This window comes from Haliaeetus leucocephalus, unplaced genomic scaffold (genome assembly GCF_000737465.1).
Source record: "Haliaeetus leucocephalus isolate CR32 unplaced genomic scaffold, Haliaeetus_leucocephalus-4.0 Scaffold906, whole genome shotgun sequence".
Taxonomy (NCBI): domain Eukaryota; kingdom Metazoa; phylum Chordata; class Aves; order Accipitriformes; family Accipitridae; genus Haliaeetus; species Haliaeetus leucocephalus.
Genome location: NW_010973342.1, coordinates 296,990 through 315,493, shown reverse-complemented (window position 1 = coordinate 315,493; position 18,504 = coordinate 296,990). Strand labels below are relative to the sequence as shown.

Below are 18,504 nucleotides of genomic sequence, written 5' to 3'. Positions count from 1 at the left end.
GAATTAAGAAGTATGTACGCCAAACAGACTTTCCAGCCTGTAAATGAACTTCAGAAAAAAGGTTAGTACAAGGATATTTTCATTTCAGAAACTACAGTATCTAAGGAATGTTTTAGCATAAGGCTTGACAACACACTGCTAAAACTTTTTGATGGGTTGGAAAAAGTTAGGCCAGTAAAACTCACGTGACTGTAGCAAGCAGTTTGAAATGCAGCAACAGATCTATACTGAAAATTAATGCAACCATTCAAAGCACCAAAGCAGAAAAAGGCCCCTAAGCAAAGTTTCTATCCTGTAACAGCCTATCCATTCCATTAATTAGCCAATGTTTTACACTAATTCACTGAAATGCAAAACAATTTACTGGTATATTGATTGCACTTATTTTATAGTGCAGCTCTTCGTGCGCTGGTATCCCCATCAGCATGGTAAAGATACCTGGAATAGATGGAATTATATTATTGAAAATCTTTCATAAAAAGATGAAACACATTGAGCAATTAAGATACAATGTAAAACAACTTCCCTTTATTCGCATTTCCTGATCCTGGTCTTCACTGTACAAATAACCTGCTGTGCAAAATAGTTTATAAAATACTAAAAAAAGCTTTTATTGTAAAAAAATAAAGTTTCTAGATATACAGTTACTTTGCACTATCACAAATATTGTCCAGTATTTAACATTTAAATTTAATATCACAATACTCAAGTAATGTAAACCAATGATCCTACTGGTAAGAAAGCCACTACTGAAACTCAGGTTCACTAGGGATTTGTTAAGTATTTTCCTCTTTTCCTATGTACACCCTTACAAAACTCTGAAGACCCATACTTGGAATTTCACCCATATCATGAAATCAGGCATTGGGCCATCCTCTTCTCCATCATCAGGTAAAAAAATACCAAGTTTAATGGTAAATTTAGCAAATGGCAAATTTTAGTAAATCCTGGCAACACATGAGCTACACAGTGCAGTCACAGAACACCAAACGTCCCCGAAACTAGATTTAAACTTTGCTGAGAAGCAGTGTAAAGGCAGCCTACACTGGGTTCTGGGCATGCGTATCTTGATTTCTACCAGTATCCAAGCTAGTTGGCTTAAAAACTAGCTCTGAGCTCTCTAGGCTGCAGTGCAATCGCAATCACTTTAGCATGAAATGGCTCTAAGAAGTTTTGATACAGTCACCTGAGCCCTCATTGTTCCAATTCACTTTCATTCTGCAAGGTCTTCATAGCTAAACCCCAGAGGGTCATGCTGGAGAAGAACGGTCCTTCGTTATTCTTGTATGCAGCAGATGTTCGACTGCTGAGTGGATCATTACAATGACTGTCCAAGCTAACCATAGAAGGACGAATCATGGGAATATTATCAGACTGTAAGGGTTCTTCTGCAGAAGATACATCTACATCTCCATAAGCATATGGTGGTGGAGGAGGAGTTTGCTGTGTCTGAGCTTTTGGGAGTTTAGCAGAGTCCACATTCAGTTTCTGTTGGTTTGCTGAGTCATGGTGTTGAATCATTGATCGCAACTTACAGTAAGAATCCGCAGAACTATCAAATTCAGTTGAATTTGCAGTTGAACGAATGGGAAATTTAACAGACACTGGTAACAATGTAACAGATATTTCTTGGCCAAAAGAGTCAGAACTCTGAGATTTGTCAAGGTCAGAAGTTTCAATCCCTTGAGTAAATTCATCTAGTGTGTTTGGACTTTCATCAGTGGCTTTACAATGCATTTTCTTGTGCCGCCGTAGAACAGCAGAGCGAGTAAAGCATTTGTTACAAGTTTCACAGGTATAGGGTTTTTCTCCCGTATGAGTCCTCACATGTCTACGCAGGTCACCAGAGCCTGCAAAACATTTCCCTACAAGACAGAAGTGATAGATTAAGATTTTGTTCTTAACACAAGTGCATAAACATCTTTTAATTAGAGAAAATATCAAGTGATAAGTGATAAGGTATGGCATGTCCCAATCGTGGTACTTTCGTTTATCTAGAACTGGTTCAAACAAGGTCCATCTATTTTTACAATTCAATGACTTGTTTCTCCTTCGTGATCTGAGTTTCTAATTTGTGTTTCCCAGTGCTTTAGTTTTTGTCTCCAGAGATGGGAATGTCCATTAGTATTTGAAAGTTGTGAGTGCTCTCAGTTTGTTATCAATCTTCAAGGAGGAAAAAAATTTTACAATAATCAATTTAATTCGTCTGTCTGGAAAAACATTCGTCTGTCTGGAAAAATATATTCTTCCAGTGAGAACTGCATCATAGAAAGTAATGGTTTGTTCATTACCAAGGAACTACTCTTAAAGTGCTGACAAAGTTAGCTTTTTTGCTAACTTTGAGCAGCCAATTTTTTATATTCCAGCCAGAGAAGGCGTCAAAACTGTAATTTTTTATCGCTGTAAATATAAGAATACAATAAAATAGTCAACTGTTTGCCTATTTTCAGAACCACAGGCTCAAGTAAGCTCACTTACCACAGTGCAAAGAAAAAAGTGTCTGAGGCTGAACCAAGGCAAAGTGTAGAAGAACAAGCAGAACAAGAAAGCATTAACTTGCAGAATTGCTACATGATTCAGACCCCTCATACCCTTTAAGATGGTAGAAATAAGCTGATACCTATTTGTGATTTTATCTCATTTTACCTAGGTTAAAGTTTATTTTATTTTGTGTGGACAGATACCAACTAAAATGACCTATATTATCTGAAAGCCCAGTAAAACTGTAGTCTCAATTTTTGGCATCATACTTTTTATTCTACTGCCCAGATTTCTCTTCAGAAAAGCCATTAAACAGTAACCTTAAGATTACAAATTACTGGGATAAAACCTGTGGATTTTTTGCAGAATGTGAATGATTTCTTAATGCTCGATCAGATCCTCTTTGCACAATTTTTGCATTCGTAGTACAATATGACCTGGCTAAAATGAAAAATAATCAAAAGACCACTACAAGACAAGATGAAAATATGCCTATTTTAATGACATCAACACAACTGTTTGTTTATACTTTCATATCCTGCATGTCTATATTTCTTCCTTCTGATGCAAGACCTCCTGATAATATTAGCTTTTCTTGTGCCTCAAGATATTACAAATAAAACATACTGCAGTTGGACATTATCATATGGAGCTACCCGCCTCCAAGGCTAATTCCTCAGAACACGAATGAAATTATACCAAAATAGCACTTAAGGGCAGAAAAGTAAGTAGCATACAGGATGCTAAGTAACATATGAGATAAGGATAGACAATGCAATTTCTGAGAACTATGTTATAAAAGGATGAATCATTGATCAAACAGCCATTTTCAGACTACCTGGAAGTATGACCTATCTAGCAGATTTTGAAAATGAGTGTTCTCTGGTATGAAGCATTGATCAAGTCTTGATTTTATTCCAGAGGTTGCAGCAAAGTAGCAAAAGGTTGCTATTATCAAAGTCCATGGTTGAATGCAGTTAAATCTGTACAGTATTCAACTGGGAAAAAAAAAAGAAGAAAAAAAAGACTCCATCGATAGCCAATGATGCCAAACATAGCTTTCCATCAGAAAGGACTATACTGAAAAGAAATCAATTTTTGAAGAAGCTAGTATCCGTATTTCTCTAGCAAACATGTACGCATACAATGTTGATTCCTCTTATTTCCTTTCTCTATTCTTCAACTGAAATTCACTTTTGAACTTATTTACAACAGCTAAAAGAGTTTAATACACCAAATGAAAGACTATGAAGTATGCAAGACAGAAGATTTTGTGAAAAACTTTTACAACATGGTATTTCAATTTAAAATCATTTTGGTTAATTGTTATTCTGCTGACATAGGAACTTTAACTTGTCATTTAAAAAGCAAAGACACAACCAATCTATCAGTAAATCTTACCACATGCTGAACAGCTGTATGGTCTCTCTCCAGTATGCCTAATTCTGTGCTTTACTAATTTTCGCTGCATGTTGAATGACTTCCCACATTCATCACAGGTAAATACTTTATCTGCTGTGTGGGTCTTTTTGTGCTCCTTTAAATTACTGAAGTTACTGAATCCTAGAAAAATATGACAGACACTGAGATTAAAATGACTCCTCACATTTCAATCAAAAAACCTCAGAGGCAGAAACTTTGGTTCTTACATACCTCTGCCACAGATATCACACAGATGAGGCTTTTCTCCAGAATGAATAATAATATGACGCTGAACATCACCAGAAGCAGCAAATCTGTAACAGAATATAGAAACCCAATTGCTGTCTTTATAAGACCCTTATTCTCCTAAACTGAGCATCATGTGGAAATCAACTATAATGAATGCCTAACGTTCTGAACAAAGATTAAAATCTATAACACAGATAAATGGATGTATTTAAGAAAAACATTTTGAACCTGGCAATGTCCAATTAAATTTATGCTAGAACACCCCCCCAAACCCCTCTTCATCATTAATGTTACTAATTTATTCTGCATTTAACTTAGTTTAAGTACGAATGCTACTCCTAAATTAGTGTATTTTCTGTCATCTGTTAGCAGAAGGCAGAAATATTTAATGCTTTGCTTAAATTAGTCAAGTTTCCCATACTTCATAATTTCCTTAAAATGTAACAAAAATTGTATGACCAAATAATGAAAAAAAATGTGAAAAGGTACAAACCTGCATGATTTATTGTGACTCACACTGTTCAAAATACACACAACAGTATATCCTTAACTGAAAATAACCAATATACAAAAAATTAAGTAAGACCACAGATTATGTATGTGGTGACATGTTTATCTTACTATTGAGACTTGCAACAAGACACTTGCAGACATTTATGTATTTTAATCGCATCAGTACACATTTAAACCCAATGTCTTTTAAACAAAATTGAGCAGCATGCTGCCTTAGCTCTTGGCCCTTAGTTTATCATGAAAATTAAAGAAAACATGAACAAGTTTTATCATGTTAACTTTACCGAGATGAACAATTCTACTCACCTTTTCCCACAGATTTCACAAATGTATGGCTTTTCACCAGAATGCCGACGTAAATGTGTCTGGAGATTACCTGCCTGAAGGGACAGTAATTTAAACATTTAAGTTCAGCTAGCCTCTTGTTGTACACAGATAAGAAGACAATGATGGGAACTATGAGACTGGCTTTTTATTCCTAATTCTAAGGCAGTGAAAACTACAAAGCATGTATGAACTCAAGCATTCCTACCTAGTAAAGATAGACTACCATGTACTTCAAGATCAAATTGCTTATGTATGCAATTATAAATTGCCAAGAACAGGGAAGAAAAAAAAAAAAGCAGCCTGGAATCAAACACTAAGGAAAAAGAAAGACCTATAGTTGAAAACAGATCCAGTTATAAACACAAATTACACTATCTAGATTGCAGTGAAGAAGAAAACTTACTAGTAATATGGTTCATGTTAGCCTCATTTTCCCTGTCCTACAAATAAAATATTGTAACATCAGGATGTCTGAATTTAACTAGGAGGTTAAAAAGTAAAGAATAAACATTTTTCAATCCATAAAATACTCAGAGCCAAGTGCTCCAAACTACAAATATTTACTCGTATCAAAAGAAAACAGAAGTACATAAATTAACAAATGGGATTACTGGTAACTAATTTTTATTACATATCTTTCCTATCCCAATCCTGTAAAAATTATGCTGGTCTAGCAGGCAAACCAGATAATGACTAGACAAAGCCATCTTACTCATTCCGACTTTTTTGTTTATTTGTTTTTAAAGCCACTGGTGCTTCAGAATGGCTAATCCCCTGAGAGTCCAGTTCTCAAAGCACAAGACAAAGCTAGTCTGGATAGAAGAGTTGCAGACGTTCAGTAAATTGCCTGTACGTCCACAGTCAGTTTTTAACCCTTCCATTCTCTCTGATGGGTAACTGCCTGGTTTTATCCAAGTACACTAAAGGACCATTAAGTCCTTTCAATCAGGAAAGACAATTGGGGATGCAAAGATCATCATGTCCTCCTTAGTCACAGTAAGACAACACAAATAAGACCCGTCAGTAATTTCTTCGGACTCCTTTACAATAAATTACCTGTGACGATCAATCACTGTAATCAGAGCTTATAATATACCAGAACTAAAGTATTGCAGACACACACAAACAGACACAGAGGACAATATTAAATGGATCAGCATTTGAACTCGGAGAAAGCTTTCTTTAACCCCTGTGAAGTTTTTCAGACAAGAGGGTGACTCAAGCACTGTTCTCTCAGGCCAAACTTCACAATACTGAAATCCATTCAGAGAGAGGCATTAGGCACCTATTTCTGAGGAAGGAGAAGACTAAATTGACTTCTCCACGGAACAATTTGTGCTTTGCAAAGACAAGGGATTTTATGCAGAGGTGCATTTGAGAGAAACATACAAAAGACAGAACCTTTCCCTCTATCCACATCACAAAACAAACCATATCATAGGCATTTGAAAGTTATTCTGGATAAAGACAAGAGGGTGCATTTGAAGTGCAACAATTATTCTGAAATAGTTCCCATACAAGCATTTTTAACCAGAATAAAGACATTTTCCAGAAAGTAGCAAGTAGATCCATTTCTTTATTACAAGCCTATATCACTTCCTCCTAATGAGGGCAAAAGCTTATTAACTGTGCTGAGACAAAAAAAGGTAAAAACATCAGTAACTTGTGTTCTTCCTAAGCTTTTGAGGTGGTATATAACCTTGGCTAAAGCATAATATGCCATCCCAATGAAAAAGCGTAAAAGGACTTTTGCTAGCATTTCAGTGAAAGAAAAAATAACGCTCAGAAGAATCCCCTTACTGATACTGCTTGCATACCACTCCTCACAAATTTGGAGACTACAGAGATATGCTAGACTTAGTCCATTTGTAACTCGCATGCTTTTAAAGTGAAGGAACTAATGCATATGGTCCCCCAAAAGAAACCCTGCAGAAGGAGGGAGTCAGGAAGTAAAACATGATATCCTGGATCACCAACCAGAGAAGGACCACATACCAACAGGTTGTGTACTAGCAGTAAGGGAAGATGCAGGCTTGGAAGTACAAAATGAACCTTTTTCTCCAAAAATCGAAGACATTTATGGTTATTTGTTCCAGACTATGAGTTGCTGTATCTCAATTTTCCCTGCTTTCTTCATTTTCTGTTTCACATTCCAATACACGGAACATCAGTTACATTCAGCAGGAGCAGACATATTAGCATGCACAACAACTGCACCGCCTCAAAAGCGCAGAACATGAAGGCTTAAGTAAGAAAAGTGTTACTATTTATGTGCCTGCAGACGGAGAAGATCAAGAAGATCAAGATCAAGACCAGAGATGGTCTTTTAAGCAAAAAGTAGATAGCAATTATCCTCGCATCTTACTTTCTGGTAGATGGAATCTTACTTATTTGCACGATTCAAAAGCAAGTACCTCAGAAGTATGCAAGTTCCCTTTCACGACCAGGGAAAGAACTGTAGCACACAAGCTGAATGCTATGGCTCATATTCTGGACATGCGGGTATTGTCCATCAATATACATCTACCTATACCTTCAGGCAAGTGAGGTAACAGGGAGGAGAGGAGAGGGAAGCTGTTTAAAAGTGTTTAATTAAAAGGCAGAAATTTCCAGTTTTCTTTGTTTGCTTTTAGTTAAAGAGAAGCAATGCATGTTGCATGAAGAGTCTGTCATGCCTGTCATACACTCTCGAGTGCGTGAAGCTTTTTTGTTCCCTCTTGCCCACAGTAATGGTACAGAATACTGCTCCATTTGCCAAAAATACCTTTAATGGAATTTGGAAATATCCACTTTCTTCTTTTAATAACTAGAAGTTCAGCCAGCAAAATGAATGAAAATGCATTTTCTTTGCCTAGTAAGCAGACCCAGTTTTGCTCAAAATGGCTTGATAAGCATGATGAAATAGTATTGTTCACTGGATGCAGTGTTATATTAATATTTAGTAACAGAGTGGAGGATGCAACTGCATCAGATTCGTGGGTCAAAGTAGTCCCACTGATGGACTATGAAACTGGAGCAAGAAAAGCACAAACACTGGTGGGTGGGTAGACAAAGACCACGTAATTCTAATCCTTAAACCAGGACCCATAAGAAAGACCAAATTTATTCAATGATAATTATTATTTAATCTTAGTATAAAAATATGCACCTGTCCATTGTCTCCTGTACTCAGGTGCACATATTCCAACCAAGAAAATAGAAAAGAAATAGACATTTAGGAAATGTGAGACAATTAGGCACCAAATTTGTAGAAATACAATTAATTGTTGTACCCTTGGAGAGCAAATTAAGACAGCTAAAGCTTAGGCCCTGTATGCAAGTAGGGAATTTCACAAGAGGTTTTTTTTAAATCATAGCTCAGTTTTGTCACTTCAGACAGACTGTGCTGTTCTTCACATAAGGAAACTGAGCCCAATTATATGGATATAAATTTTTTTATCTGACTCAAAAAAAATCTGCTTAATAATTTATGCCATTTAGGAAGATGAAACTGTATTGCAAATACATTATATAAAATTCTAACCTGTATTTTTTTCAGACACTGTAAAAATGTTATTCACAACATATCTCTAAGCATAAGGCAAAAGAACAGTCTGAGAATGAATGTTCTCTGTATTTCAAATATAGTTGTGGCTCTGTATGGTTAAACATTCATTTGAAGGTAAAATACATAACACATCTACTGAGAGCAGACAGAATCAAAGGTAAAAAATGTATCAAAGAACTCTGAAACATTTAATGCGTTATTTTCAAATAAGACATTTTAATATTTTATCTCCAAAGTGAAGTCTGTCTTTGAACAAAAAATATCTAATCTATAGACTTAAAACCAAGCTTTTTAGAATCAACACACAGATGCATTTCAAGCGTAAGTACCATAATATAAAATATTCCCACCTGTGAGAAGTGTTTCCCACAAATGTTACATTCAAAAGGTTTCTCACCTAAAAGGAGAAGAAACAGAACAGAGAACTTCTAATAGTTGCAATAGAATACAAATGTTTTAAACTGGTACGCTTCCATTTAAAACATGTAATGTAAGAGTAAAAATATCCCCAAAAGGACACTTACCCATCTATTTAAGGGGAAATTCAAGAGGGAAGTACAGCATTTACCATTAAGCTTGTAAGGCATACTTGCTCAGAAACACAATTTATCTTTCAAAACAAGTAGGTAGAAGAGTTTTTATATGAATGGGAGTGTTTTGTAAATTTTTTTTATAATACTTTTTTTTTCCTGAAATGGAAGGGGTACCATACCTCCAGGAAGAAAAGAATAGATGACAAGATCCAACAACAACAACAGCAGCTATGGGAAGTGCACCAGTTTTTCCACTTGTACACACAAAGGCCCACTCTTAAAAAGAATAAGGAATGCAGAGAAGCTAATTTGGAAGGATTCTGTTTTCTCTGTTCAATGTGTACCATACATCTCTGATCAGCACATAGCCATCCACTTCCAGTAAATACATATTTGCCTTCAAATTCTTGTCCTATATAAGAGTAGCTGATAATTAACCCAAGTATTTTGCTTCAAAATTCTGAATTTATACATCTAAAACTGGTATTCTTTAATCTCCAAAAACATATGATCAACTTTAGTAAAAAAAACTAGTGCAGCCCACTTTAGCTTTACAAAATAACTTGACTCTCAATCTAGAATGTGACAGCACTTTAATTCTCTAGCTGTCAATTTGAGACAAATATCTTTTTATAATCATTTTCTCCTCTACAGTATTTCATAAAGGGAATTTTTTTCCCCTGCTTAGTTCTTGGTTTCCTAGTTTTTACACTGTTGATAAAAATCTCTACATCTTCTACAATTTTTAAAACAATAATAATAATACTCAAATACCACTGAATTCAGTGACAGTCAGACTTCTAATGATATTTTCATGAGTCTAACTGTACATTAAAAGGACTTATATAATCTGGCCCACAGGTACAGGAAAGCAAAGTTAATGTAAATCCTTGTGATTTTGAATGCAGATATTTCCAGAAGGAAAAAAGAGATCTTGCAGTGTTTCATCTTGGTGCTGATTCAAAATCTGTCTAAAGATTTTTATTTACTTTTTAAATTATAATTTCCCTGATTTTACAGAACACCTCTTGCCTATTTGCAGCCTTCTCTTCCGGCAAGTATTCTCTACATCAGTATTCTTCCTCCATCCTTGGAAGCGTTACAAGCAACATCTACAATATCCAGGTGTTGAGGTTGCATTTTCCTTCCCTGCTGCCAAATACAGGTGATGTTCTTTCAACATATTTCAGGATCAAGGACTAAATGCAATTCTCTTAGATTTTAAAGCACAGAGTAAACATACATAGTTACGTGGCTTCACAAGATAGCAATCCTGCAGTTAGTCTGACAACTTGAGGCTATATCTACTTTTTCTACTTAATGAAGAATGAAAATCTTATGGCAGTTACAAGAAAGCTTTTATTCAATTAAAGATAAAAATTAAGAAACCAATACTTCAGCTATAAAGACCACTGAGGCTTGATTTCATTATGGCTCTATATTTGCAAAACACTAAAAAAATCTGGTACTGACAACACAAATATAAATGAAACCACAGGGAGCCAGATCTGTGGCAACTGGGAAGGCTTCTGACAACCGTAAAAGCATCAAGGTAATTTGAAATGGAGGATAAAAAACACTTGTAGCAATTTCTTCAGAAATTACTTACACCAAAAAAAAAGTTACTGTTGACACAAAGACAATTATCTGAACAGAAATCCACCCTGAAATAACTAGAGGGGGACGGAGGGAATTGGAGGCTCAAATTTCTCTAAACTATTGTTGCAGGCTGCATGCAGCCTCATTATGTACTGATGTACAAATAGTTGGAGTTTTTTCCCCCATGATAGAGATAAAACAAAAAAGTTTTGTTTGAAAAGAAACATCAAATTGGTTTTTGGAGAACAATTCTGCACCTGCATAAAACTCCAAACCACCAGGCATATCAAGCAGCCTATTCCAAGAAGGAATTCTAGCAGAAATACTATATTACTCGTAGTGTTGTAGTATCCCTCAGGTAAAGTGAAGCTAATTGCTTCCTAGGGCGTATTAGTAAGAGTGCAGGTAGTTAGCTGAAGATGATTCTTCTCTACCTATCACCGGTGAGACCTTATCTGGAGCCTTAAGAAGAGAAGGCAAACAGGAAATCTTATTGCTGTCTACATGCAAGGGGAAGACAGTTGCAACCAGGTTGTTCTTGAAGGTACACAGTGATCGGACAAGAAGCGACAGACCTAAGTGAGATCATGAGAAATTCCGATCAGATATAGGAAAAGAATCTTTTACCCCATGGGGGTAGTCAAACACTGGAACTGGTTGCATGGAGCTTGTGGAATCTCTGTCCTTGGAGATATCCAAAATTTGACTACACAAGGTCATAAGCAAAACAACCCAATCTAATTTGACCTGCCTTGAGCAGAGGATTGGACTAGATGACCTCCAGAGGTCCGTTCTAATCTAAATTATTCTATGACTGTCATTAAATTCCAAACTAAAAACCTTACCTGAGAACACTAATCTTCTCAAAGACCATGGGTGGATCAACAGCAATAGAGAAAATTTGGGGAAAAGTAGTAACTGAACTACAATTAAGACAATGCTTAAACAAACATCCAGGGGACTTTACTTTTGAACCCTTGGACTGCCATGTGTTTTCTATCTTCTGTTGCATCCTTCTTGTTCAACACTCTGCAAGAAGAGATGAAGATAAAGTACATAGTAGTGGGATCAAAGCAGTGGTGTGTCAGCTCCAGAGGAGAAAGGCACAAAGGCAGAAGCGGTGTTCCTGAAGAGATCACAAAGGTAAGGAGCAAGACCCACTAAGGCATGGAACGCAGGCAACTTGCTCAAGCAAAGCGCAGAATGAAAAGGTTGAGGATCAACAGTGCACGACATGACAGTGTAACTCTGCTCCTGTTGTATTACATCCTGCCAAGAGTTCTTTCCACAGGGTTGTTTTTTTGTTTGGGTTTTTTTGACATGTTTCCTGAAAATACTTTTTAAAAAACCCAAAACATTGAATGTTCCTGGACAGGTAAGGACTGTATAAGGGAGATACACTTGCTTCCTTTTTTTCAGACAGGTCAATCTAATAAAAAACAAATTGTAACATTCAGTCAAGTCAAAATATAATAAGCTCTGTTTAGAGATTCCTTTAAATATCCACCAGCAATACAATTAAAACAGCTAGACAACCCATTACAATGACTCGTGTTGAACACAGTATGCCTCTCTGTCACACAGAAAACTCATCAATGCAACCATGCTAACCTGTAAATTCTTTAGCAGGTGTTAGTGTTCAGGGACAAAGAATTTCACATGTCCTTATTCTTGACAACCAGGCCACCACAGCACTTGTGTTGAAAGAGTTGTCATTTGTGGGTTAAAAACTGGTTTGCCAGGGTGAAAGGTCCATTTTAGTAACTTGCTTCCTTCATCTCTTCAGCAAAGCCAGATTTGGAGGACTTTCAGTAAGCACTATGATACTTAAATGCTTGCTAAACCTTTTGCTTAGTTCTAGAAAATGAATGTTTTTAAATAAAATTGACTAGCTAGCACTTTGCTACGCTTTCTGAAGTGGCAGATGAATGCAAATGGCTTTTAACATACACTTACATTACTTAACTACCAGTATACCTAATATTAATGATGCAGATGTGCCCTGTACCTTCAGCTACAGATCCTTCCTATATTAACAACCTACTCACTATCCAGTGCAATTTTCCAAATACTCTTTTTGCACTAGTTGGATATTTAAAAACAAATTAACATGACCCAAAAATAGCAGGCAAACAGACCTAGTCATATTCTTGCCTCCATTTTTCCATCCTCCTCTGATGTGCTTACTATGCGTTAAACTTATGCTCTTAAACTTTGTCAGTTTAGCACATCTATAGAAGAACGTTAATGCCACATTCAGTAGCACTCGAGTCTGGAATTTTCTGAAAACTATTGGAAGAACATGGCGTATGAAAAGCGGCATGGAATTCCTGAATCCAGTGCATACTCAGACTAGTAAAGGAGGACAGCAACAACAAAAAAACCCAAGTCTAGGATCACTTTTCTTACACAATGTATAAAGCTGGCAGGCTGGCAGGCAGCGTTGTGGAATGTAAAACAACATCTACTAGAACTTAAGTGAAGTGGAAGCATGTGTAAATACACAGACCTCAAATAAGAATGAAGAAATTAATTGCAACACACATAAATAACCCTGCAAAGCTACTGCAACCCTTTTCCTCTTTTTTTATTTCCTACACTTGTAAGCATTTGCTGGCCATGCTGCATCTAAAGAAAAAAAATATTTGTAAAACACTTGTATCAGGGGCTATAGTCTCTTTCTTCTAGAAAGCTCAGTACCCAGGCCACTCCCCTGACCTTTAAGTTAGAATACATTAGAAGAGGTAAACTAAACTTTGAACTTCATGTTTTAAGTGGTTTAGCAGACTCAGAAACATACAATAATTAAGTCTATCACTCAGGCAACACACTCTTAAAAAACCAAGTTGTTTGATGGGCACCAAAATTCACAAAATCCAGATTTCTTCCAGTTATGAGATGTCTAAGGAAGGGCAAATTCTAACAGGTTTCTCATAGTTGGGGTCTCTCTTTCACATAGATTCTCAGCACAAACTCACATGTTACTGACTTCAGAGTCTCTCCCTCCCTGTCATTATTCCCTTAATCAGGAATAACGACATCTCAAGGACTTGGAATCAATGGTGTTACTTGACTGGCTAAGGTAATTCTTAAAAACCCTTTTAAAAAAACATATCTAAAGTTGTAGAAATATAATAGAACATGTTGGTTAAATTGAACAGACAAATTTGTTACTTCAAAGTTAGACTAGGTCTTGTTTTTCACTATAGTAAAAAGATACGTAGAAATAAATCTATGCTAGGTTTAAAAATAATATTACCTGTGAGTTTTGAAAACAAAGCGAATTCATTCACAAATCCCATTCATTCTGCAGTCTACTTGTCTACAAGAGCATTACTCTCTAGGTAAACGCAATGAAAGCTGTTCACGCTAGGAAAAAGGTATAAACTAATTATAGAGCATATTTCTACAGGTTAAGAAGAAATGACCACAAAGCCCTAATCACTTGTATCTTACAATGATTATATATGATCAGTGAGAACTGAGGTCATCTACAACACTTGTAGTATCGTCTTCTATCCATTTACACTTTTCATTGTTATCTGACTCAGACTTTGAGACCGTCTGACAAATTGACTAGAAATGCCTCTTCTAAATGCAAGACAAAAATAAAATTTTCATTGAAATATCACACAACGTTCTTTGAAAAAGAACCCTAAAAACCAAGTATGAAGGAGAAATCTTTACTACAACTCTCAGCTAAACTCAGTCTTACAGTCTTCATTCCTGTATGATTACTCATTTTTAAAAAAAAAACCACAACCTTTTGAAAGTAGATGCTTAACCAGCATCTCTGAATCAAGCAATACTGCAAGACATCCTCTTGAATTGAAATATTTGGTCTGCAGACCAAGTTATTGAGAACTGTACCTGTATGAGACCTTTTATGGAGCTCCAAATTGCTTGGATGTTTGAAAGCTTTCCCACATAATTCACAAGTATATTGCCTCTGCGACTGAAGAGTCTGCGATTGCCCTTCTTGTTCCAAAGGACCTTGAGATCTTTCAATTTCAACAGTTTGTTCAAAATTCTCAGAATTCTCTAAATCTTCAGCTTCTTTTTCATCAGTAACTCTAACATTTGTCACGTCCATGGTACTTTCATTTACAGATTCAATTACTCCTGTTATTCTACTGTCATCTCTTTTAGGCTCAGGCGGCTGCTCTGCAGATTTCTGAGATCTTAGAAAATTTAACTTTTTGAGGTGTATTGCCTTTTTCAGCCGCATCTGTTTGGTGGGCTGCATAAGCGTGCTTTCTGCATCTTGGTCTGGAGCAGCTTCGTTCACAGACTGAACCAGAAAGTTTGATGGTAAATGATCAGAGGTTTCCAGAATACACTCAGAGTGATTGACAGTACAAGAACTATTCTCTACTGTGTTTATTTCTGTAGACGTGTTGTAAGAAAAGGATTGTTCTGCTCCTCTCTCATTATTAGAGCAAGCATTTTGCTTATAGAACTGTTTACTGTAAAAGTTGCGTAGTTTATAATAGTAATTGGGTTGTTTAAATGGAAGCTCTGTGCAGTTGCCATCTAAGGAGTCTTGTGGTTGTTTCTCTACATCACTTGAGGGTGCGTGAAGATTAACAGACTGCGATGCATGAGAATGGTGGTCAGCCAAGACTTTATTAGCTTGTGTGTCAGATGAGCATTCATGCAATAGGTTTGTTCCATAACTGTCATTGGCACAGCCAGTATCTGCAGTCAAAGTATTCTGCAGCGAAAATACGCTATTACAAGGCATGCTGGCTGTTTGCTCTACAGCTGTAGAAGCTTTTAAAAAGGTGTGGCAAATGTTCAGCACATTTTGCACTTGGAGACACTGTGCAATATCCAACATAGCTTGTACATTGTCCTGGCTAAGATCCAGGTGAGAGGTGTACATAAAGTCCAAGATCTGGCCTATGCCACCTACATTTTTAATGTCCAAGTGAAAGACATCATTCTTCTGGCCTGAAGAATTCTGGAAAAGGGTCCTGATAAAATAAGGCAAATATTCAAATACAAACACAAATAATTCACAAATACTTTTATAAAAGAACACACATACACCTCAAACAGACTGCCTGGTATGAAACAACAATTTGTACTATATGATTTTATCTAGATTGCTGTGTTTTTGCAGATGAACATCTCTAAACTGCTCAATTACTTGTCTTACACATCAGTCCTACACTAGTACACTTAAAGTATAAATCAAAGCAAATGAACCTTTATATAACTTTAATTTTCTATTTTTTAATGTTTTGAAATCACATCCTATACTTGTGGTTTCCTGTCCAATACTCTTTACATATTAGGTGCAGTGGTGTATTTATGGACTATTTGCAAAAGTTGGTTGACTCAGAGTGGTGTTTCTCCTTCCATTATGGCAAATAAAACAGGACACAAGAAATTTTCTAGTAAAAAGGAAAAGACAGACCTCAAAGTCAGCTAAACTATTCTCTTCTGGCAACGGAGCTTGTCCCTCAAACTTTATCAGTAAACCTTATTAAAGTTCTTATTATTAGTTCTTTCTCCACAAGCAGATGAGAGGATGGTAATAGTAAACAAGAGGATGGCATTATTTTCAATCTATTCTCTCATATCTAAAAAAGTACTTTTTTTACTGGTACTGGATGAGAACCAAGTAAAAGAATAATGAGGAGTACAGGTACATAAGCCTAAAACAGCAGTCCAACCAATACCCACTGAATTGTCATTGAATCCTTAAAGTGTCTGAATTCCCAAGACTTCTTACTATTTGATGTAAAGTTATTAGCATCAGAGCTGTAGCTCTTCACATGTATAACCAGTCCTAGATTAAGTGGGTTCGTACTCTGCCTCAGTCAGGAACTTCACACCCTTCCATTAAAAGCCCTAGTCTCTAACCTGATAATCTCACAGTAATGACCTATATACGCAAATTTTATTTGAGCCCTTATCTGGCTCTGTTCATGTACTCTACTACAGTCCTTGTCTTTTAATACTGAAGTCCTGAATGCAGGTCCATGCCAGAATCCATTATATGAGGCACCATGAGCAAATAAGGATCAAGAAAATGCCAAACTCAAACAGTGTAGTAGTTAACTATGTGTATCTAGAAAATAAATTAGGATGGCCACAGTTTTTAATTAGATTAAATACTTGATACATATTTATCTCTGGACAAACAATTTAACTTTTACCCTTACGCTCCAACAGTTACTTAGTCTGCAACTAACAAAAAAAAATACCTTTCTCAGAGAAACCCTCAATCAACAGCATTTAGTTCACTTTTTAAAACAAAGAATTTTCTATCACATACCTGAAATATTGACTGAAAGCAGCTAATACATTTTTGTGTGCTTTGAAGCAGACACCTTTTACCACCAGCATGCAGTCACAGAGAAGACCCTGAATGCGCTGTTCATGTAGCTGCTGGAGAAGATGACAACTATGGCTAGCAACAGCATCCATGCTAGAAAATCACTTAAATTACCTACAATGAAATAAAATGCTAAGATGAATTTTAAGTATTAAATTGCAAAATTAATTTAGAATATGAAGAACATTTTTACAATTTGTTTTAGCTCCCAAAGGAAACAGACTTCAGTTTACACTTGCAATGTGAGCTCTAATGACATTCTTCTGATTAAAGATGAGTCACAGTATTGCTCACCAGTAGATATACAGTAATATACGTAGGAAATACCGATTCTAACAAAGTTTTGCTTACAACAAAGAGCTTCTAGAAAAATGTGCTAATGGTGCTGCCAATAAACTGAACTCCATAACCACAAAACCCCCCAATTTAGACAACTTCGACAAGAATTAGATTCTAAGGCAAAAACATATCACATCTACAAAATCAATAGCATTTGTAGAGGAAAACCTCAGTTTCTTCACCCTGTAAACTGAAAAGGGAGAACAATGTAGTAGCATTATTTATGCCATGTTTGTTGCTGTTGTAGCTAAGCACATTTCCCATATGAATCTGATTCATTACACAAGTTAGTATGGTAATTTTTTTTTTTTAATTTAATGCAATGTAAAGTGTCTTTTACAAATCACTTCTTCGAACAGGTTGAAGGGAAGACAAGTAACATTCCCACACAACACATTTACATTTAATTGTATACTTCCTTTTTTTTTTTTTTTGAAGAAAGCTGAAACTCCTTCCCTGTGCACTTGTAAATATGGAAGGAAAACTCCAACTGTTAGGAAAATCAGAACTACTAGTCTAACTGATGAATGAAGCAGAAAGCCCACCTTGGGTTAAACATGACAAGAAAGTGGTTGCCCCCATTCTCAACTCTCATGAGTGCTAAAGGCTCCACATTTTAATGTATTCTGTTACTCTGTGGTTCACTGCTGCTTGTTGTATTAAGGTGGGCTATTACATTGTCCTGTTTTCCTACTTATTCTTATCGCGTCTTTTACCGGGCTTTAAGATAAAGAAGCCACATCTGTTTGCCAGATAATTCCTTTCCTTGCGTACGTCTCCCACCACAGCATCTAACAACCTGTGAACTCAGCCTCTCTCAGCCACCGGGTGCTCGTCTCCCAAAGGAAAAGGCGAGCACGCTGGCTGCTCCCGAGCAAGAGGAATCCCGGCAACAGAGCCGCTCTTTATGCTTAAACTGCCCTTTCGAGCTCCCCTCAGCCTTGCCGGGCTCGAGGCGTAGCACGGAGAAGGGGGGGGCCGAGGAAGGGTTTGCCCCAGAAGACGAGACCGGGGCACGGAGGGGAGGGCGGGCTCTGCCCCGAGAGCAGGCGGCACCGCGGGAAGGCGTCGAGAGGCCGCAGGCGGAGCAGGGCGGGCAAGGGGCCGGTCGCGGGCCGGGGGACGGGGCTGAGGGCAGGCCGAGCGCC

At 36.8% G+C, this 18,504-nt stretch overlaps 1 protein-coding gene across 4 annotated transcripts; it reads right to left on the bottom strand.

Annotated features, from left to right (window-relative positions):
• Window positions 1–380: 380 nt before the first annotated feature.
• ZBTB49 (zinc finger and BTB domain containing 49) lies at window positions 381–18,458 on the bottom strand. Of its 4 annotated transcripts, none has more exons than XM_010583454.1 (8): window positions 17,821–18,458; window positions 16,958–17,131; window positions 14,542–15,647; window positions 8,890–8,936; window positions 4,972–5,045; window positions 4,135–4,217; window positions 3,883–4,044; window positions 381–1,865 (listed from the first exon to the last, which is right to left on the bottom strand). In XM_010583454.1, exons 2-8 carry the CDS (start codon window positions 17,107–17,109, stop codon window positions 1,195–1,197), a joined length of 2,295 nt encoding a protein of 764 aa, XP_010581756.1. In that variant the 5' UTR covers window positions 17,110–17,131; window positions 17,821–18,458; the 3' UTR covers window positions 381–1,194. The 4 variants fall into 4 exon arrangements, with proteins under 4 accessions (XP_010581756.1, XP_010581757.1, XP_010581758.1 ...); XM_010583455.1 differs by having other exon boundaries at window positions 18,073–18,458; XM_010583456.1 differs by having other exon boundaries at window positions 18,156–18,458.
• Between the last annotated feature and the right edge of the window lie 46 nt (window positions 18,459–18,504).

Bases quoted from the DNA above. Each gene is read 5' to 3' on its own strand.
- ZBTB49 (XM_010583454.1), bottom strand. From the start codon at position 17,109: ATGGATGCTGTTGCTAGCCATAGTTGTCATCTTCTCCAGCAGCTACAT. The intron at 8,937-14,541 runs GTACAGTTCTCA...TTCTCCTTTTAG, and splicing joins CCATAAAAGGTCTCATACAG to GTGAGAAACCTTTTGAATGT. The intron at 4,045-4,134 runs GTATGTAAGAAC...ATATTTTTCTAG, and splicing joins GTGTGATATCTGTGGCAGAG to GATTCAGTAACTTCAGTAAT.